The sequence below is a fragment of the Haliotis cracherodii genome, unplaced genomic scaffold (genome assembly GCF_022045235.1).
Source record: "Haliotis cracherodii isolate W230 unplaced genomic scaffold, xgHalCrac1.p SCAF_1, whole genome shotgun sequence".
NCBI lineage: Eukaryota > Metazoa > Mollusca > Gastropoda > Lepetellida > Haliotidae > Haliotis > Haliotis cracherodii.
This window is the reverse complement of record NW_027266264.1, coordinates 5,865,052-5,886,182: the sequence shown is the minus strand read 5'-3', so window position 1 is coordinate 5,886,182 and position 21,131 is coordinate 5,865,052. Positions and strand designations below refer to the sequence as shown.

Genomic DNA, 21,131 nt, shown 5'->3' with positions numbered 1-21,131 from the left:
GAAATCCGTAATTTGTTTTGGAGATAACGTCATCTTTAACGTATTGCCAAAGTCTTCTGACTTGAGTCCAAGTACGACTTGCCAAGCGATAACCCTGTACGTTGACTTAATTCTTTATATATTATAGGGCTCCTCTATTTTCTGTGTTGTAATACAGTGTCTTGATGGACGTATTCATTCATTCATTCATATCAGCTACGTGTTCATTTCATTCTCCGTTTTACAATGTAGTGTCGAAATTATTTTATTTCTATTTGGGTCAATGGGGGCATGTGAGTAGGTGAATGCGAAATGCATACTTTGTCAATTTGTTCAAAGTGTATCCTGGGGCACGGCTGGCCCATTCGCCCAAGGCCCCGCAATTCGCTGTACAGAGTTGTGTCCCTTGGGCAGGCCAGAAACCTATGGTCGTGTGTTCGAAACTCGTTTGTCCCCGATTATGTTTCTAGATCTATCAGCACCATACCCGTTCTCGTGGGTTTCACCAAAGTGGTAAAAGTCTGCAGAATAACTGGAATACTGTTGAAAACGGCGTTAAAGCCATCTCACTCAAAGTGTATCACCTTTGCATTTTGCAACTATAATTAGAGGACGATATGTTACATTCCTGCACTGGATTCGTACACTAGAGGTAAGATCAGTGTACGCGACAGGATTCTGCGATAACACACATTACACTGCTTAAACCTTTCAAAAACAGCTTATGAGCGCACTTTGAGTTTTTTCGATCTGAGTGTTTAAACAATGCATTTAGAGCAAACATATTTGTCTTTTCAATAGAAACCATTCGATCTGGTGCCGTGTTGATTCATCGCATCAAGGTTTTCATTTATGTTTGCATCTTCGGGTTTCCATTACGGATTCACCCCCTGTCGGCCTCAGTGATATTATGACGTACATTGTTTCATATTTTTTAATTTGACGTTTACACGATATACGGCTTTTCCATTGGACGAGAGGTCGGTCACATTACCGCGAAATTGACGTTCATAAGAGTATGCACGTTCATTACTACATTGAACCCATGCAAACCGAAGGTCAATTCTTTAGGAAATCCTTCCCATTTGTATTATATATAGAATGCCATAGTACGAAATTTGTATGGGATGTTTTTTTCTCAGATCAGAGGCGTATAAATATAAGCTATCATGGTAACGAATCATTGTTAAGAAACAATGACCATCATATGCATATTAATGAAGATCTTCCAACAGAATGCGCCCAGAAAGCAGTTCGAGATGAACGGGGTCCAGACAAAGTTTCATAGATGTATATCAAATTTGCCCTAATGGTCGTCTTGATTGTTCCATTCAATAAGACCCCTGACGATCCGGGGTGGAATAGATCTTCAGCAACCCATGCTTGCCGTAAAAGGTGACTATGCTTGACGTAAGAGGCGACTAACAGAATCGGGTGGTCAGGCTCGCTGACTTGGTCGACGCATGTCATCGATCCCAAATGCGTGGATCGATGCTCGTGATATCAATCACTGAATTGTCTGGTCCAGAATCGATTATTTACAGACCACCGTCATATAGCTGGAATATTGTTGAGTGCGGCGTAAAACAACAAAGTAAAACCCATTCAATAAAGCACGACACATATAAATAAAGTCGTATTGGGTTTTCATCTACACGCCTAACGAGTGTGTCTTATACCATTCTATTTACTCGTTCATTTTTAAACTATACGGTTATATACATACATACATATATTTATATTCATATACATATATATACACACACACACACACACACACATACACACACATATATATATATATATATATATATATATATATAGAGAGAGAGAGAGAGAGAGAGAGAGAATTATATGTCAGAAAAGACCTCAATCACTCTATGATGGCCTCTCTCTCTCTCTCTCTCTATATATATATATATATATGTGTATGTGTGTGTGTGTGTGTGTGTATATATATGTATATGAATATAAATATATGTATGTATGTATATAACCGTATAGTTTAAAAATGAACGAGTATATAGAATGGTATAAGACACACTCGTTAGGCGTGTAGATGAAAACCCAATACGACTTTATTTATATGTGTATACGGTTATATACATACATACATATACACACACACACACACACACACACACACACACACACACACACACACACACACACACACATATATATATATATATATATATATATATATAGAGAGAGAGAGAGAGAGAGAGAATTATATGTCAGAAAAGACCTCAATCACTCTATGATGGCCTCAAATAAAGCGACGAAACCCTTTCCGTATCCAATAGAAATATCTGCATAAAGCAGAGTCGTTTGTGCACTTTCGACTATATTATGAGCATGTGTTTATGAATCGATATCAAATAGTGTTCGCGAAAAGGTGAGCGTGTTTTGCCCCACCGGTGGCACCCGATGGAATTCCATCGCCCATCATTTCACGTCGCTACTACGTCATCTTTGGAAATGTTCTCCACATGTCTACCATAAAACTTTTGGCAATGTTGTAACCTTCATCAAACAACTTCTGAGCAAGGGTCGTATGACGCTCTTTGAAATCTTGGTAGAAAGAGCATGCTTGATTGTATCTCAAAAGTTGCGAAATGTAAACACCAACGAATGGAGCTGCTGGAATACTGTTCGACATGAAGGGAAAGTTGACTCTTTGAAAGTTGAAATCATGGCCCTCACTCACCGACCCCTCGTTTTCCTTGCCCAGAATCAGTTTGGTGACTGCGGCTTTAAACTATCTACATAGTATTCGCGCTATCTAATCGGAAGAGGTTTACGTAGAGGTTTATTACACATCGTCGATTAAAGTTGTCGTTGCAGTTTTCTTTCTTTAAGTGGCAAAATAACGGTGAAAATTATAGATATGTATCACTGAGAGAATTTTTTAGAAAAACATCAGATACATTTCGTTAATGGAAAATAACATGCAATATGTCATTTTAGTGAGTGAGTGAGTTAAAATGTAACGTCACATCGGCAATATTTCAGCCATATCTAGTCTCTAGTATGTCTAGAGATGTTTAAGGTTTGTTATTAGATAAGAGATACCTTTTTTCTGAAGAACTTATAAAAAAATAACATTAAATAGAGAATTGTCAACATACACCATTCTAATGAAACATGAAAACATCGGCGGCACTGATAGTTCATATATGAACATTCCTGTCGTTTTGGGGGTTATCTTGCTTTTCCACTTGAAATAGTATCATGTATTTCATCCATGTCAAGATTATAGGGACACTGGTGGACCAGTCGTCTAAGGCGTCCAAATTCGCTGTGCAGAGTTGCGTCCCTTGGGCATGTCAGAAGCCTAATAGATGATCGTGGGTGGGTTCGAATCCTGATTCGCCCCGATCTTGTTTTAAGGTTTGTCAGCACTCGTGGGTTTCACCAAAGTGGTCAACGCCTAAAAGCTGCATCACTTCGGGCTTTCCTCCCACATCAAGCTGACACGCCAAAACTGGAATACTGTTCAAAGCGGCGTCACTCAATATTATGTAGACTCTATATTTGTAAAATGTCATTTGATAAACATATGTACCTAATATATCAGATTTAGATAATAATGCAATTCTGCAATTTAAGTAAAATATCTGTCAGTTTCTGTCAGTAAAATCAAATCCGATTTACACATATATAGATAAACTACTTCCGTCGTATCCACATGCAGGAGTACGGCGACATGACCAGGAATATAAGGGATGATAAGGCTTAGGAAAACGTCCTGCCGTCTCTCTTTGTCGCGCTGTTGGGCAGAAGGTGAAAATCTGATTACGTTGTGGAAGATTAAATAGTCGAGTGCGAATATGTTTGGGGACTTTATCCGTGTGTGGACACCCTTAATCTTAATTATTGTCTAGACTGCCACATTGTGCAAAACTGGGTCACAATGGTATGACGTCCGACACGACACTTCTCTGCATATGTATCCAAACCGTCTTCTATTGTATTATGCTCTGACACAGCAGTTTTAAAAAGGTGTTGATATCTTTTTGATCTAATTAAATATGTATGTTTTTAGTAAACACTCAAACAAATGTAATAACAGTACCTGGCTGTTGTGGCCTTAGTACCAATAAACCAGTCTGGAATAATTGTTTGTTTGTTGTTTAACCCCGCACTCAGCAATACCCTAGCTATATGACGGCGGTCTGAAAATTGTCGAGTCTGGATCAGACAATCCAGAGATTGACGTCATGAGCATCGATCTACGCCAATGGATACGATGACATGCATCAATCAAGTCAGCGGGCCTAACCAGCTGATCCTCTTGGTCGTCCCTTGCCTGTAGTGTAGAAAATAGAAGTAGGATGTGATTACGATAGTTACAGGGCACACTTCAAAAGTAGAGGATCCTTCCCTGGATTGAGTTTGTTCGTGTCCTTAGGGTTCGAACACTTGGTGTCACCACCACAACTTTACAGTGACTAGCTAAAGCAGAACATACATTTGTCCCTTAATTTTTGGTCTCTTTTCAAGAATATATCAAGCATACACATGCAGCATGCATAATATTTTACAGCAAAACCCTGTCAACTTGGAGAGTGTCATTCCTAGCAAAATCGTCCGGATGAACAAATTGACGGATTAACGAATCACAGCTACGTAGTAATGTCCTTTAATATAGATGGACGTCCTGAACTGTTTCGTCCGGGATATCCAGACTAACTAGCTCCACTGAACAAGAGTAAGAATACGGAAAAGCCGTTAACTTGGATGTCTTATATTTCAAAATAAATACTGGTATTTCGTTGAGAACAAGACACTACATTACAATGTTAGGAATGCCTTACATTAAGTCGGAAAAGTTAGAGACATATTCAAAGATTGAGTGAGTGAGTGAGTGAGTGAAGTTTTACGCCGCTTTTACGTCACGGCGGGGGACACCAGAAATGGGCTTCACACATTGTACCCATGTCGGAATCGAACCCGGGTCTTCAGCGTGACGAGCTAACGCTTTAACCACTAGGCTACCCGACCGCCACTTCAAAGATTGAAGGAGTAACACACCTGTACGTATTATCTATTTTACACATAACAAAACTGAGTGAATGCCACCTATATCACGGCCACGACATTCAAACTGGAGATACCAGGGGCTTAGCCTTTTCTTACCTCGTATCATCACTGTAACCATGGATACGATATATACTCAATAACAAAAGTTCCTGTGACACCAATATTTTAGTGTATTTTTCAAACAAGTAAAGTTTGGTTATCAATATTGTAGTACATGTAGGGAATCAAGTAAAAAAAACGCTACTGCTACAGAAAAGCATGCATTCCATGCAAAAGTTGACTTTTATGCAAGCCTCAAACATTTCATTACCCAAGAATGGGTATAAAAACATGTGCGTTAACGGGATTCCATATGCATTGTTTAGCATCCTACTGACAACAACCACTAAGAAAAACAACAAAATTACGCAATTATTCAACATTACGAAATGCCACGTCTGTCCGAAAATGAGCGTCTGCGAGCCATATGGACATTGAAGCAGGATCTAGTCAAAGTAATGTTGCAAGACAATTTAACGTCCACAGAAACAACCTTTGGTGTTTATGGCAACGTTGGCAACAGACGAATACAGTCAGAGACCATCCTCGGAGTGGCAGGCCACGCGTAACCAATAATCGACAAGACAACTAGATTCGAACAACACACCTACGAAATCGATTCCAGCCAGCAACAGTGACTGCAAGAAGCATCCCTGGCCTTCGACGAATATCTTCACAAACCGTACGTCGTCGCCTCAGATGTGCAGGGATTGTCGCCAGAAGACCCGCCAGACGTCCCATTTAGACAGGAAGCCACCGTCAAACACGTCTACAGTGGTGCAGACAGCGTCTATGCTGGACGGCCATGCAGTGGGGACAAGTTCTATTCACTGACGAGTTTCGTTTTCGCCTCAGCCACAGCGATGGACGGATTCGAGTATACCGACGTCAAGGGGAACGTTACGTCAATCATTGTGTCATGGAAGAAGATCGGTTCGGGGGCGGCACTACCTTCATGGCCCAGGCATTACCTTTCAACATGACAACGCCCAGCCTCATATTGCTCGACCTGTTCAGGATTCTCTGCAACAAAACAACGTGAATGTCATCCCCTGGCCGGCTCGCTCCCCTGATCTCTCACCAGTCGAGCACATGTTGGATGAGATGGATCGGCGCCTTCGATGTCAACCACGTGTTCCACAGACACTCCAGGAAATTCGAAACATTATCTAGCAGATATGGACAGATATCCCACAGGACGTTGTGCGACGCCTGGTCCATTCCATGAGACGAAGATGTGTTGCTTGCATCGCAACCAGAGGTGGGCACACACGCCATTGATTTGTAAATTGACATTTTGGCATGTTCATGTGTTTTTTTAAATGAAATCACTCATTTTCTTAAGTCAGTACGGCAAATTAAGGAGTCTTTGTTCTTTTGCAAACAATTTGGTAAAAATTTGGCTCATATACTCCCCACTTTCAATTTGTTTGTTAATGAATATCCAGAATGTACATGCATTGTCGTTTGTGATACATATACGTCATATATAACATCATGATACAGTGCATATACACCTCGTTCACATACATAGACGTGATATATAACATATATCATAGGATAAATATTACACAGACGAAAGTAATCTTGCATGTTCTTTTTTATTCTGAATAGGCATACCCCTCAGATACATTACATTAAATAGTAGCAGCAATAGTTGATGCCAAAGTTCGTGAGATCCCCATTTTGGAACGGAGTTGATCCAACTCCAAGGCTTTTGACTACATTCTTGAACAATTTACAGTGTTGTAGGAGAGTAGTAGCAGTAGTTGAGATGAATGTTGGCAGGACTTCCAGTTTGAAAGGGAGTGGATCCTTCTCTGGCATTGTGGTTGTTGGTGTCTTCATCATCCCATAACATCGTCTCCACTGTCACCGACATCCCAGCGACGCTCTGACACACGCCTGTCTTCATCAGGAGGTAAAAGGGGGGCAGATGGTGGCAAGGCTATCTTGAGAGAAGGTTCTTGATGGATATCTCAAACGTATATGCATTGTCGTTTGTGATCATATGTAACACCATGTTACAGTGTACGTTTACATACATGGACGTCGTGTATAACATATATCATAAGATAAATAATACAAAAACGAAAGTAAATTTGCATGTTCTTTTTTATTCTAAACAGGTATACCCCTCGTATGCATTACATGGAATAATAGTAGCAATAGTTGATGCCAAAGTTGGTACGATCCCCGATTTGGAATGGAGTAGATCCAACTCTGGCATTCTGGTTGTTGGTGTCTTCATCATCCCACATCTTCGTCTCCACTGTCACCGACATCCCAGCGACGCTCTGACACACGCCTGTCTTCATCAGGAGGTAGAAGGGGGCAGATGTTGGCAAGGCTATCTCTTGAGCTGGAGCAGCATCCTCTCGGCAACAATAAAACAGCTTGGTGTCTTTGTTGAACTCACCATCGGGGAGGGTGCTCTGGTCTGTGACATGATTCATGTTGTAGTTGTTCTCATCATCCCAAAGAAGGGAACCTTCCTGGAAACCCCCTGGGCAGACGCCGTTCTTCCTCAAGATGCAGTAGGTACCGGCAGGCCAACTCACAGTTCTGGTAGCGGTGCCCTCCATGATGCAGTAAGTATTCAAATATCCGTCTTTCTTCTTAATGCCGCTCATATTTGTGGTGTTCCAGGTATTTCCGTTGTAATAATCTTCAGTGTCTTGATAGAATGATCCATCCTTCCACTCACTACCAGGACAGCCACCAACGGGTTGGGGAAGAGCAAAGGATCCTTCAGGCCATGCTGTAGGTATTTGTAGTGTAGTCGGGGCTTCATGTGTTTGAAGTAGGTGTTTCTGTCGTGTGTCCACAGTCTCTGGCATAGGAGACAGCCAGAACAGCGGCCAGCAGAAGGACGTTCATGGTAGTGAGGAGGTCGTAACGGTGTGAGATAAAACCCTGACTAGGAGATTCAGTGAGAGTTGAGTGATGTTGAAAGACGACTTAACGCTTAAATACCTCTCAACTATATGGACATCAACAGGTTTAAGGTTTGTTCGACCAATCACAGCTTTCATGGCTCGAGGCCGCCACCCTAATTGTTGATCCGAAGATTACATGCATATGTACATATATTCAATGATGTTATCTTAACTTCTGCCTCTAAGCGTAATTCAATCTGTCCTACAGTGACTGACATACTTCAAGTTGCAGAAACATGCATATAGTCTTTAAACGTCTTTTAACTCGGTTGCGCTAATGATCAGTAAATCCAAATGTACACAAAACTCAACACAGTAAGGGAGCAACCATTTAATTTTCTTGAAAGGGAAGGGTTTGTTTGTTTGTTTGCACTCAGCAATATTCCAGCTATATGACGGCGGTCTGTAAATAATCGAGTCTGGACCAAACAATTCATTTATTGACATCATGACCATCGATCCATGCAATTGGGATACGATGACATGCATCAACCAAGTCGACAAGCTTACAACTTACGACAAGCATAGTCGCCTTTTACGGCAAGCATGGGTTGCTGAAGAACTCTTCTACCCCGGATCTTTACGTGGAGGGGAAGTGGTTGGCTAACATAGACAGGTGCTCAATAAATACGCTTTTGCCTACTGTGATAGGCATTTCAGCATTTCGCAAACTTTAGATTTGTCGATAATGCCCATATTTACATTACATATAAATATATATTATATAGTTTGATTAAGTCACATCATAAGCTAACGAAGAACAAAGACTGACAACAATCACCGTGATTTGATGAGCAAACATCATTTTCCTAAAAAATGTCACTAAATATACTGCGATCCAATACATTTGGCCTTTTATCTTGAAATATCAGTCACTTGTGAAAGTATTTCTTTCTTATCTTGCTGGACCTTTATATTATTGAAAACTTACATAAACAAGAGACACATTTTGATGTAATGCTACAGGTTATCAGAAGTGTGACAACGTTAAATGTAAAAACTGTTACACTATATGAATGAATATATGAAGAATGCAGTACATACTTCTGACGTCTGATCGAATAAGGCAGATCAGTCTGCAATCTGCAATATTCTAGAACAGACGTTAAACCCAATTTAGCTATTATCAGTGGAATCGTAGTGACAAGGTGTCATAGTCAACTTGTTCACGCAGAAAGTCGTTCTCAAAATAGATTGTCTTTCCCACACTTCTACATGTCGTTGTTCTAAACCGTTCACAAATTGGCCGACCCTTTACTAAATAGAATTGGCTAACCCAAACAAAAATTGACTAACCCGTTCATTGATCATGAAACACATTAAACGACCGTAACGTTTGCATTATATTCTCTGTAACGAGTAAGCCAGTTGATATGATTTTGGGGTGTACGGGTATTTCGAAACGTTTTATGGTAGACATGTGTAGGCTATTTCCACGTTTGACGCATCAGTGACGGACATGCTGTCTGGTGCAATGCCCTATTTTGACGATAGGGCAGGATGCACTCTGCGTTTTGTAGTAACATTGCATGCACGTGCATAACACTCTTGCTACGTTCCTTAGTAATACAAAAACAGCTAACTGAATGTCACTTGAAATGGTTGATGGAGACTTTTTTCATTTCACATCGTTGTAAGCTAAATACATACTCACAGTTGATACAGATTTCTGTGTGTCACGTCAATTTAATACAAAATATGTGACAATTATGTCAATGTGTCAAAAACGCAAAGGATTTAAAATGACGTGATTGTGAGTTTAACCCCGCTTTGAACAGGATTTCAGTCATGCCACTGTGTGTCAGCTTAGCGTGATCTGATGTGGGAGGAAATCACAAATTGGTGCAGGTCTTACATGTTTACAACATCATAGAAACCCACGGATACCAATCGAGGCAATCCGGCCAAGTGTGTCTCTTAAACAACTGTACCATATCCTTATTGCACGGCAAATACATATAACGTAACACATCAGAGGTCTTGTCAGAGCTACCTTAGAGATACATTGATTACTTCAATACTGGGGATTATGAGTGACATCCAAACCATGTGTTGAGACAGTCATGTGTATCAGGCGGTAGTGTTAAACTGTCCAGTGACACGCAATGGGTGGTTTATCTCGTTAGTGTGTGTTGAACCATGGGTGAGAATGGGAGGTCTTCCCATGAAGTGGACCTTTGGGATTTCTGTAAATCCTTTGATGTGCAATGTTTTTTTGTTTTATTGTTATAAGGGATTAAATGTCTAGGTGGGCAGCTATTCTGAACTCAAAATAATGTTTGATAGCTGGTTGAGCTTGTGTACTTATCGTAAACAAGCGGAAAAAACACCTACGGTGATTACCTTCACTTGTCTCTTGAATGGTTCACAAGATACGCTCAAGGAGTTTCAGCATGGAGTTTAAGGGCTTGTAGTAAGCACGAGCACTATTTAGCTCCCACTAAAAAACTGATAAATGCATCACAATGTTGTAAAAAATAAATTGAAATATTAAATCTAACAGATGTCTTCAATATACCACCATGAGATAAAATGGTGTTTGTGTATTAATGCCCTTATTTTATGAGGTGGCTAGTATGTGTGTCATTATAACACTTATTATGTGAATTAGATAGAAATCATTATTATACATTTGGCCTTTTCGGTACTAAAGTGATCCAGTCATCTGAGGCGCCACATCAGAACTCAAAGGAACTGGGGTACACTTATCACATTCGTTTATAGTTAGATTTGACTTTGGGTGTGCATGACTTGAGCAAGGAGTTGAGAATAAACACAATTTGGTATCTCTGGTATCCCAAAGGTTTGGAGATTGTTTCTAGGAAAACTGGCAACCAAACTCAAAAGTTGTTCATGTTTTTTTACATTGTAATGTACATTTTCAACATATTTGTGCACCATTAACATGAAGAATGTATGGACATCACTAGTCCTACGTCGGAGATGATACTGTGATCTCAGGTTGTGCAATGACAACGTTCATGCAACTACACCATTGCTTTCCGCTGTAACCTCAATGTAGACATAGATGAGCATTATATGTAATCATATGTGATTTGTATAACGAATTTTGAAAACGTTATGTTTCCATAAGATATACCAATTGTCTGAATATTGCTATCAACAACTACAAGTAGCTGCTTGAAAATGTACCCATGTACATTAAATGTTATATCTACTATGTAAAACAAACTGTACCACTCACCCGACGTGGAAATATATACTGTCGTGCGGGTTTATTGCCGATCAGTTCTAAACTATAACTAAAAATACCCGTAAATATCAGCGAAGAAAATGATTTTGAGCACACACGTGAAGGTGTTATGAGCGCTACGAGCTCATTTGATACATAGTAACTGACCCAAGTAACACATAGAAGTCCGTGAAAAGAGAATAAGAATAATACATGTATGTCATCAACGTTACGGTTGTAGTCATGTACAGTTGTATGTTTGTTCAACATTTGCATATGGTTCTCCCAATGTAAGGTGTGCACTTGCCAGACTCAGTTTGATAATTATTATGTATCGACCGATCTCATCGGCGTTTTGAAATAAATATCCTCGGGCAATACTTATCTTAGTATTTAATTAGTTTTGGCAACAGGCAATCTATGTATTCGTATGATATAATAAACACCCCGTCATACCCTGAGGATGAATATTGATTGACAGTAATTTCCAAGTGTCATTATGCTGTAAACACGCACCTGCTGATTGCGTCATATTGACATCACTGTAGTGTATATATGTCGACATTTCTCTATCGTCATTACTAACCTTTCAGTGAATCTCACAGCCTGGTTCTAAGCTCACGCCGTCATAACAACCATGAACGTCCTTCTCCTGCTGGCCGCTGTTCTGGCTGTCTCCTATGCCAGAGACTGTGGACACACGACAGAAACACCTACTTCAAACACTGAAGCCCCGACTACAATACAAATTTCTACAACATGGCCCGAAGGATCCTTTGCTCTTCCCCAACCCGTTGGTGGCTGTCCTGGTAGTGAGTGGAAGGATGGATCATTCTATCAAGACACTGAAGATTATTACAACGGAAATACCTGGAACACCACAAACATGAACGGCATTAAGAAGAAAGACGGTTATTTGAATACTTACTGCATCATGGAGGGCACCGCTGCCAGAACTGTGAGTTGGCCTGCCGGTACCTACTGCATCTTGAGAAAGAACGGCGTCTGCCCAGGCGGTTTCCAGGAAGGTTCCCTTCTTTGGGATGATGAGAACAACTACAACATGAACCATATCACAGACCAGAGCACCCTTCCCGATGGTGAGTTCAACAAAGACACCAAGCTGTTTTATTGTTGCCGAGAGGATGCTGCTCCAGCTCAAGAGATAGCCTTGCCAACGTCTGCCCCCTTCTACCTCCTGATGAAGACAGGCGTGTGTCAGAGCGTCGCTGGGATGTCGGTGACAGTGGAGACGATGTTTTGGGATGATGAAGACACCAACAACGAGAATGCCAGAGTTGGATCTACTCCATTCCAAATCGGGGATCGTACCAACTTTGGCATCAACTATTGCTACTACTATTCAATGTAATGCATACGAGGGGTTTGCCTATTTAGAATAAAAAAGAACATGCAAATTTACTTTCGTTTTTGTATTATTTATCTTATGATATATGTTATACACGACGCCCATGTATGTAAACGTACACTGTAACATGGTGTTACATATGATCACAAACGACAATGTATATACGTATGGGGTATCCATCATGAACCTTCTCTCAAGGATATCAATATCCGTATCCATGGGCACAGTGATGACATAAGGTAAGAAAGTCCCGCGCTCCTGGTACCATCTGTGTAAATGTCATGGTTGTGATATAGGTGTCATATACATGTACTCAGTGTTGTTATATGATGTGTTAAATAGATATGACGTCCAGGTTTGTTAACCTTTCAGTCTTTGAATATGTCACTAACATATCCGACTGAATGTAAGGCATTCATCTCTACGATGTATTTGGTCAAATGATGGCGAAAACTTAAAGGTAAACATAGTCCTGCTACATTAGTCGAGGTGGGGGATTAGAAACCAGTATCTGGGAGCCAGTTCGTAACATGACTGTCGGGGATGGGTACCACTTGACGGTGCAACGTGGTAAGATATGGATGCTGACCTGACTAACCAATGGCGTGTCATCATTTGAAATCAACCACTTGCTCACATGGTGCCGAACCCTTACATTATTGCCAGTATTGACAAACATTCAATATGGCTGACTTCGGGATACAAACCAAGTAATTAGATTCTAGTATCAGGAAAACACACAGTGTCATGGACAAACATCACTCCACAATGCAAGCAGTACAAATCATACATCAGTGCTCAATGCAATGGTACATACAACAATGGACAATGCATTGCGTACTGTTTGTTTGTTGATTAACGCCGCACTCAGCAATATTCCAGCTATATGACGGCGGTCTGTTAATAAACGAGTCTGGACCAGACAGTCCAGTGATTGACATCATGATCATCGAACTACGGAATTGGGATACGATGGTATGCATCCACCAAATCAGCGAGCCTGACCACCCGATCCCGTTAGTCACCTCTTACAACAAGCATAGTCGCCTTTTACGGCAAGCATGGGTTGCTGAAGAACTCTTCTACCCCGGATCTTTACGTGGAGGGAAAGTGGTTGGCTTACATAAACAGATGCTCAATTAATACGCTTTTGCCTACTGTGATAGGCATTTCAGCATTTCGCAAACTTTAGATTTGTCGATAATGCCCATATTTACATTACATATAAATATATATTATATAGTTTGATTAAGTCACATCATAAGCTAACGAAGAACAAAGACTGACAACAATCACCGTGATCTGATGAGCAAACATAATAAACATCATTTTCCTAAATAATGTCACTAAATATACTGCGATCCAATACATTTGGCCTTTTATCTTGAAATATCAGTCACTTGTGAAAGTATTTCTTTCTTATCTTGCTGGACCTTTATATTATTGAAAACTTACATAAACAAGAGACACATTTTGATGTAATGCTACAGGTTATCAGAAGTGTGACAATGTTAAATGTAAAAACTGTTACACTATATGAATGAATATATGAAGAATGCAGTACATACTTCTGACGTCTGATCGAATAAGGCAGATCAGTCTGCAATCTGCAATATTCTAGAACAGACGTTAAACCCAATTTAGCTATTATCAGTGGAATCGTAGTGACAAAGGTGTCATAGTCAACTTGTTCACGCAGAAAGTCGTTCTCAAAATAGATTGTCTTTCCCACACTTCTACATGTCGTTGTTCTAAACCGTTCACAAATTGGCCGACCCTTTACTAAATGGAATTGGCTAAACTAAACAAAAATTGACTAACCCGTTCATTGATCATGAAACACATTAAACGACCGTAACGTTTGCATTATATTCTCTGTAACGAGTAAGCCAGTTGATATGATTTTGGGGTGTACGGGTATTTCGAAACGTTTAATGGTAGACATGTGTAGGCCATTTCCACGTTTGACGCATCAGTGACGGACATGCTGTCTGGTGCAATGCCCTATTTTGACGATAGGGCAGGATGCACTCACCGTTTTGTAGTAACATTGCATGCACGTGCATAACACTCTTGCTACGTTCCTTAGTAATACAAAAACAGCTAACTGAATGTCACTTGAAATGGTTGATGGAGACTGTTTTCATTTCACATCGTTGTAAGCTAAATACATACTCACAGTTGATACAGATTTCTGTGTGTCACGTCAATTTAATACAAAATATGTGACAATTATGTCAATGTGTCAAAAACGCAAAGGATTTAAAATGACGTGATTGTGAGTTTAACCCCGCTTTGAACAGGATTTCAGTCATGCCACTGTGTGTCAGCTTAGCGTGATCTGATGTGGGAGGAAATCACAAATTGGTGCAGGTCTTACATGTTTACAACATCATAGAAACCCACGGATACCAATCGAGGCAATCCGGCCAAGTGTGTCTCTTAAACAACTGTACCATATCCTTATTGCACGGCAAATACATATAACGAAACACATCAGAGGTCTTGTCAGAGCTACCTTAGAGATACATTGATTACTTCAATACTGGGGATTATGAGTGACATCCAAACCATGTGTTGAGACAGTCATGTGTATCAGGCGGTAGTGTTAAACTGTCCAGTGACACACAATGGGTGGTTTATCTCGTTAGTGTGTGTTGAACCATGGGTGAGAATGGGAGGTCTTCCCATGAAGTGGACCTTTGGGATTTCTGTAAATCCTTTGATGTGCAATGTTGTTTTGTTTTATTGTTATAAGGGATTAAATGTCTAGGTGGGCAGATATTCTGAACTCAAAATAATGTTTGATAGCTGGTTGAGCTTGTGTACTTATCGTAAACAAGCGGAAAAAACACCTACGATGATTACCTTCACTTGTCTCTTGAATGGTTCACAAGATACGCTCAAGGAGTTTCAGCATGGAGTTTAAGGGCTTGTAGTAAGCACGAGCACTATTTAGCTCCCACTAAAAAACTGATAAATGCATCACAATGTTGTAAAAAATAAATTGAAATATTAAATCTAACAGATGTCTTCAATATACCACCATGAGATAAAATGGTGTTTGTGTATTAATGCCCTTATTTTATGAGGTGGCTAGTATGTGTGTCATTATAACACTTATTATGTGAATTAGATAGAAATCATTATTATACATTTGGCCTTTTCGGTACTAAAGTGATCCAGTCATCTGAGGCGCCACATCAGAACTCAAAGGAACTGGGGTACACTTATCACATTCGTTTATAGTTAGATTTGACTTTGGGTGTGCATGACTTGAGCAAGGAGTTGAGAATAAACACAATTTGGTATCTCTGGTATCCCAAAGGTTTGGAGATTGTTTCTAGGAAAACTGGCAACCAAACTCAAAAGTTGTTCATGTTTTTTTACATTGTAATGTACATTTTCATCATATTTGTGCACCATTAACATGAAGAATGTATGGACATCACTAGTCCTACGTCGGAGATGATACTGTGATCTCAGGTTGTGCAATGACAACGTTCATGCAACTACACCATTGCTTTCCGCTGTAACCTCAATGTAGACATAGATGAGCATTATATGTAATCATATGTGATTTGTATAGCGAATTTTGAAAACGTTATGTTTCCATAAGATATACCAATTGTCTGAATATTGCTATCAACAACTACAAGTAGCTGCTTGAAAATGTACCCATGTACATTAAATGTTATATCTACTATGCCTTGTAAAACAAACTGTACCACTCACCCGACGTGGAAATATATACTGTCGTGCGGGTTTATTGCCGATCAGTTCTAAACTATAACTAAAAATACCCGTAAATATCAGCGAAGAAAATGATTTTGAGCACACACGTGAAGGTGTTATGAGCGCTACGAGCTCATTTGATACATGGTAACTGACCCAAGTAACACATAGAAGTCCGTGAAAAGAGAATAAGAATAATACATGTATGTCATCAACGTTACGGTTGTAGTCATGTACATTTGTATGTTTGTTCAACATTTGCATATGGTTCTCCCAATGTAAGGTATGCACTTGCCAGACTCCGTTTGGCAATTATTATGTATCGACCGATCTCATCGGCGTTTTGAAATAAATATCCTCGGGCAATACTTATCTTAGTATTTAATTAGTTTTGGCAACAGGCAATCTATGTATTCGTATGATATAATAAACACCCCGTCATACCCTGAGGATGAATATTGATTGACAGTAATTTCCAAGTTTCATTATGCTGTAAACACGCACCTGCTGATTGCGTCATATTGACATCACTGTAGTGTATATATGTCGACATTTCTCTATCGTCATTACTAACCTTTCAGTGAGTCTCACAGCCTGGTTCTAAGCTCACGCCGTCATAACAACCATGAACGTCCTTCTCTTGCTGGCCGCTGTTCTGGCTGTCTCCTATGCCAGAGACTGTGGACACACGACAGAAACACCTACTTCAAACACTGAAGCCCCGACTACAATACAAATTTCTACAACATGGCCCGAAGGATCCTTTGCTCTTCCCCACCCCGTTGGTGGCTGTCCTGGTAGTGAGTGGAAGGATGGATCATTCTATCAAGACACTGAAGATTATTACAACGGAAATACCTGGAACACCACAAACATGAACGGCATTAAGAAGAAAGACGGTTATTTGAATACTTACTGCATCATGGAGGGCACCGCTGCCAGAACTGTGAGTTGGCCTGCCGGTACCTACTGCATCTTGAGAAAGAACGGCGTCTGCCCAGGCGGTTTCCAGGAAGGTTCCCTTCTTTGGGATGATGAGAACAACTACAACATGAATCATGTCACAGACCAGAGCACCCTCCCCGATGGTGAGTTCAACAAAGACACCAAGCTGTTTTATTGTTGCCGAGAGGATGCTGCTCCAGCTCAAGAGATAGCCTTGCCAACATCTGCCCCCTTCTACCTCCTGATGAAGACAGGCGTGTGTCAGAGCGTCGCTGGGATGTCGGTGACAGTGGAGACGATGTTTTGGGATGATGAAGACACCAACAATGAGAATGCCAGAGTTGGATCTACTCCATTCCAAATCGGGGATCGTACCAACTTTGGCATCAACTATTGCTACTACTATTCAATGTAATGCATACGAGGGGTTTGCCTATTTAGAATAAAAAAGAATATGCAAGTTTAATTTCGTTTTTGTATTATTTATCTTATGATATATGTTATACACGACGCCCATGTATGTAAACGTACACTGTAACATGGTGTTACATATGATCACAAACGACAATGCATATACGTATGGGGTATCCATCATGAACCTTCTCTCAAGGATATCAATATCCGTATCCATGGGCACAGTGATGACATAAGGTAAGAAAGTCCCGCGCTCCTGGTACCATCTGTGTAAATGTCATGGTTGTGATATAGGTGTCATATACATGTACTCAGTATTGTTATATGATGTTTTAAATAGATATGACGTCCAGTTGTGTTAACCTTTCAGTCTTTGAATATGTCACTAACATATCCGGCTGAATGTAAGGCATTCATCTCTACGATGTATTTGGTCAAATGATGGCGAAAACTTAAAGGTAAACATAGTCCTGCTACATTAGTCGAGGTGGGGGATTAGAAACCAGTATCTGGGAGCCAGTTCGTAACATGACTGTCGGGGATGGGTAACACTTGACGGTGCAACGTGGTAAGATATGGATGCTGACCTGACTAACCAATGGCGTGTCATCGTTTGAAATCAACCACTTGCTCACATGGTGCCGAACCCTTACATTATTGCCAGTATTGACAAACATTCAATATGGCTGACTTCGGGATACAAACCAAGTAATTAGATTCTAGTATCAGGAAAACACACAGTGTCATGGACAAACATCACTCCACAATGCAAGCAGTACAAATCATACATCAGTGCTCAATGCAATGGTACATACAACAATGGCCAATGCATTGCGTACTGTTTGTTTGTTGTTTAACGCCGCACTCAGCAATATTCCAGCTATATGACGGCGGTCTGTTAATAAACGAGTCTGGACCAGACAGTCCAGTGATTGACATCATGAGCATCGAACTACGGAATGGTATGCATCCACCAAATCAGCGAGCCTGACCACCCGATCCCGTTAGTCACCTCTAACGACAAGCATAGTCGCCTTTTACGGCAAGCGTGGGTTGCTGAAGACCTATTCCACCACGGATCTTTAACCCGAATCACAATGCCACGAGTTTCCAATGCACAATGTAATGATCACATATATAATACAAAAATGTAATTGGTACTGACAACAACCGACAAGGCAAACTGAACTCATATTGACAACTGACTTTCAGTAAGTACAACAATTAACAAGGCGACATGTAGGTGGTCGACAGCGTTCCGCCACACAACGAGAAGTCAGGTTTCTCCTGATAGCGGCATCGAATCCGTGAGGCTGGTTTCCAGTCACGGAGGGCATGCATTCGCATTCCACTGACCCCACATTACAGGAAGGCACGCTTGGATTGGGCTGAAGATCAAGTCAGTTGGACAGACCAGGACAGGACAGGACGGTAACTAATGCATGTGGCATGAGCTGCATGCCGCCCTTTCATGACGCCCTATCCTTCCGGCAACTCTACAGGAACTTGTCAATGCTCTCACTGAAGAATGGAATAGATCTTCCCTTGGCAACCGTCCAGACATTTATGTGGAGTAGAATGCTCAGAAGTAGAGGATACTCTGAAATAAGTTAAAATTAAAAAAAATGTGAGAGATATTAATTTCTAGAAATAGCTGTATGACAATAATGAACGAATGTGGAACACACTACAACTGGTAGTGAAGTATGACAGTTGATGTGATGGCCACCAACGATCTTGAAGGACAACCGGAGTAAGATGGGGAATTTCAAACCGGACGTTTTTGGATCAGTAGTGCGTTATACCGCCATGGTTCATTCACTGGACGAGGCAAACTGCTTATGAGTCTCCCAATGGCGATTTGAGAGAGTCTGTCATACACCTCTTACAACGTCTTGCCAAGTTCAGCCAACGTGGTCGGCGGCATATGACGCTGACGCACACGTGTCCCTATCGTGTCCCAGATGTGTTCAATGATGGAAAGGTCTTGGCTCATTGCTGGTCATATCATTCTATGGATGTTGTACTGCTGGAGGTGACGTTCAATTCGACGTTGTCAGACACGACTACGTGCAATGTGAATCTAAAAATCTAAAAAACATGACACGTGACCAGCTACGATTACCCAAGTTTCGATGTTGTTTGCACCATTGACGTCTGTTGGCAATATACGATTTGTAAGGGACGGCACAAGATGAGCATGGAGATGCGTTGCATGTAGATGATTTCTAATCGTCTGCCCCGTACTCCAAAAGTCTGGAAATATGAAAGTTGCAAAGATTGATTCGCCGTGTGAGCTCGTCTTCGTAGAGCCTCATTTAGAATCAGTCGACCCTGCAGTCTTGCCCTTGATCTGGAACGCCTTGAACGGGATCGATCTTCAACATTTTGGGTTTATTGGCACGTGTTCTATGGTCTGCCACAGACTGTGAAACATTGAACGTATTGGCCACTGAACACTGACTTCTGCCTGTTTCGCGTTGCCGACGCAGTATCGCTAGTTCACACAAAAACAATGAATGAAATCACGAAAATCACAAAAAGATTGACAGAAATAATGGTCCACAGAGATTTAGTCAACCCTCCTTGGAAGTGTCAGAATCAGAAATGACAAATAGTATATGATCCCCTTTAAACATCTTCTGGTCATGAACCGCTTTAAACCTGTGTGAATATCGCAGTGCTGTTATAATAGAAAAAATGTAACAAAAAATAGGTTTAATTTACTTTCGAGTCGAGGAGATCGCTTTCGCTTTTCGTAGAAACGTCGAGGCAGTTCTTTCTATTTGAAACAGGTAAAAGGCTTGCAAAAAATCATAGACACTAGCGATAGACTCGTATATGAATTGTAGTCGTGCACAAAAATATTACATCACATGGACTGATTCATTACTCCCGTGAAGGTGCTCATTCATCACCAGCGTACAAATTAATCATTAGTCCTGATAACTGACTGCAGCAAAGATAACATTACTCTTTCGATTTGGTATTTTCTTCTGCAATTACTTCGGGAAGGTTTGGCGACCTATTTTTAGTGATACTCGAACATTAATCTCAACATGTGAAAGGTCGCTTTTTATGTCGCCCTGTGTAAAAAGATGTTCTTTATTTGACTAATCAGGTTATTTCACATTTCAACAGGCTGCACTTTGCAGTGCGTCCAACTACTTCATATTCTCAAAAGCTGGATTATCACCTTAATCATTCCATAACACTGAGGTCAAGTCAGTGACCGATTTGTAGGAAGTTTGAAGACTTTTGACATCCCTGCCCTAAAACATCGTTAATCGAAAATCCCTGAAAGCTGATTTGAGGAAATCACTTACGAAATAGCAATCTCTGCCATAGATCGCCGTTATGGATTCTTTAGTTGACATTTCAGAATTGTTAGTAGATGAAACTTCATAATCGTTATTTATAATATACCATTCGGATGAATGAAACCACTTAAACTCAAGTGATTTTATGGTGT

General features: G+C 40.6%; 2 protein-coding genes and 1 pseudogene across 2 annotated transcripts; 2 read left to right on the top strand and 1 right to left on the bottom strand.

The window, feature by feature from the left end:
- Positions 1 to 7,211: 7,211 nt before the first annotated feature.
- LOC139459186 (uncharacterized) lies at positions 7,212 to 7,944 on the bottom strand (annotated as a pseudogene).
- Positions 7,945 to 11,833: 3,889 nt separating this feature from the next.
- LOC139459174 (uncharacterized) lies at positions 11,834 to 12,568 on the top strand. Its single transcript, XM_071240631.1, has one exon. It carries the CDS (start codon positions 11,834 to 11,836, stop codon positions 12,566 to 12,568), a length of 735 nt encoding a protein of 244 aa, XP_071096732.1.
- Positions 12,569 to 16,925: 4,357 nt separating this feature from the next.
- LOC139459163 (uncharacterized) lies at positions 16,926 to 17,660 on the top strand. Its single transcript, XM_071240620.1, has one exon. It carries the CDS (start codon positions 16,926 to 16,928, stop codon positions 17,658 to 17,660), a length of 735 nt encoding a protein of 244 aa, XP_071096721.1.
- The last annotated feature ends 3,471 nt before the right edge of the window (positions 17,661 to 21,131 follow it).

Coding starts and splice junctions, on each gene's coding strand:
- LOC139459174 (XM_071240631.1), top strand. CDS start 11,834: ATGAACGTCCTTCTCCTGCTGGCCGCTGTTCTGGCTGTCTCCTATGCC.
- LOC139459163 (XM_071240620.1), top strand. CDS start 16,926: ATGAACGTCCTTCTCTTGCTGGCCGCTGTTCTGGCTGTCTCCTATGCC.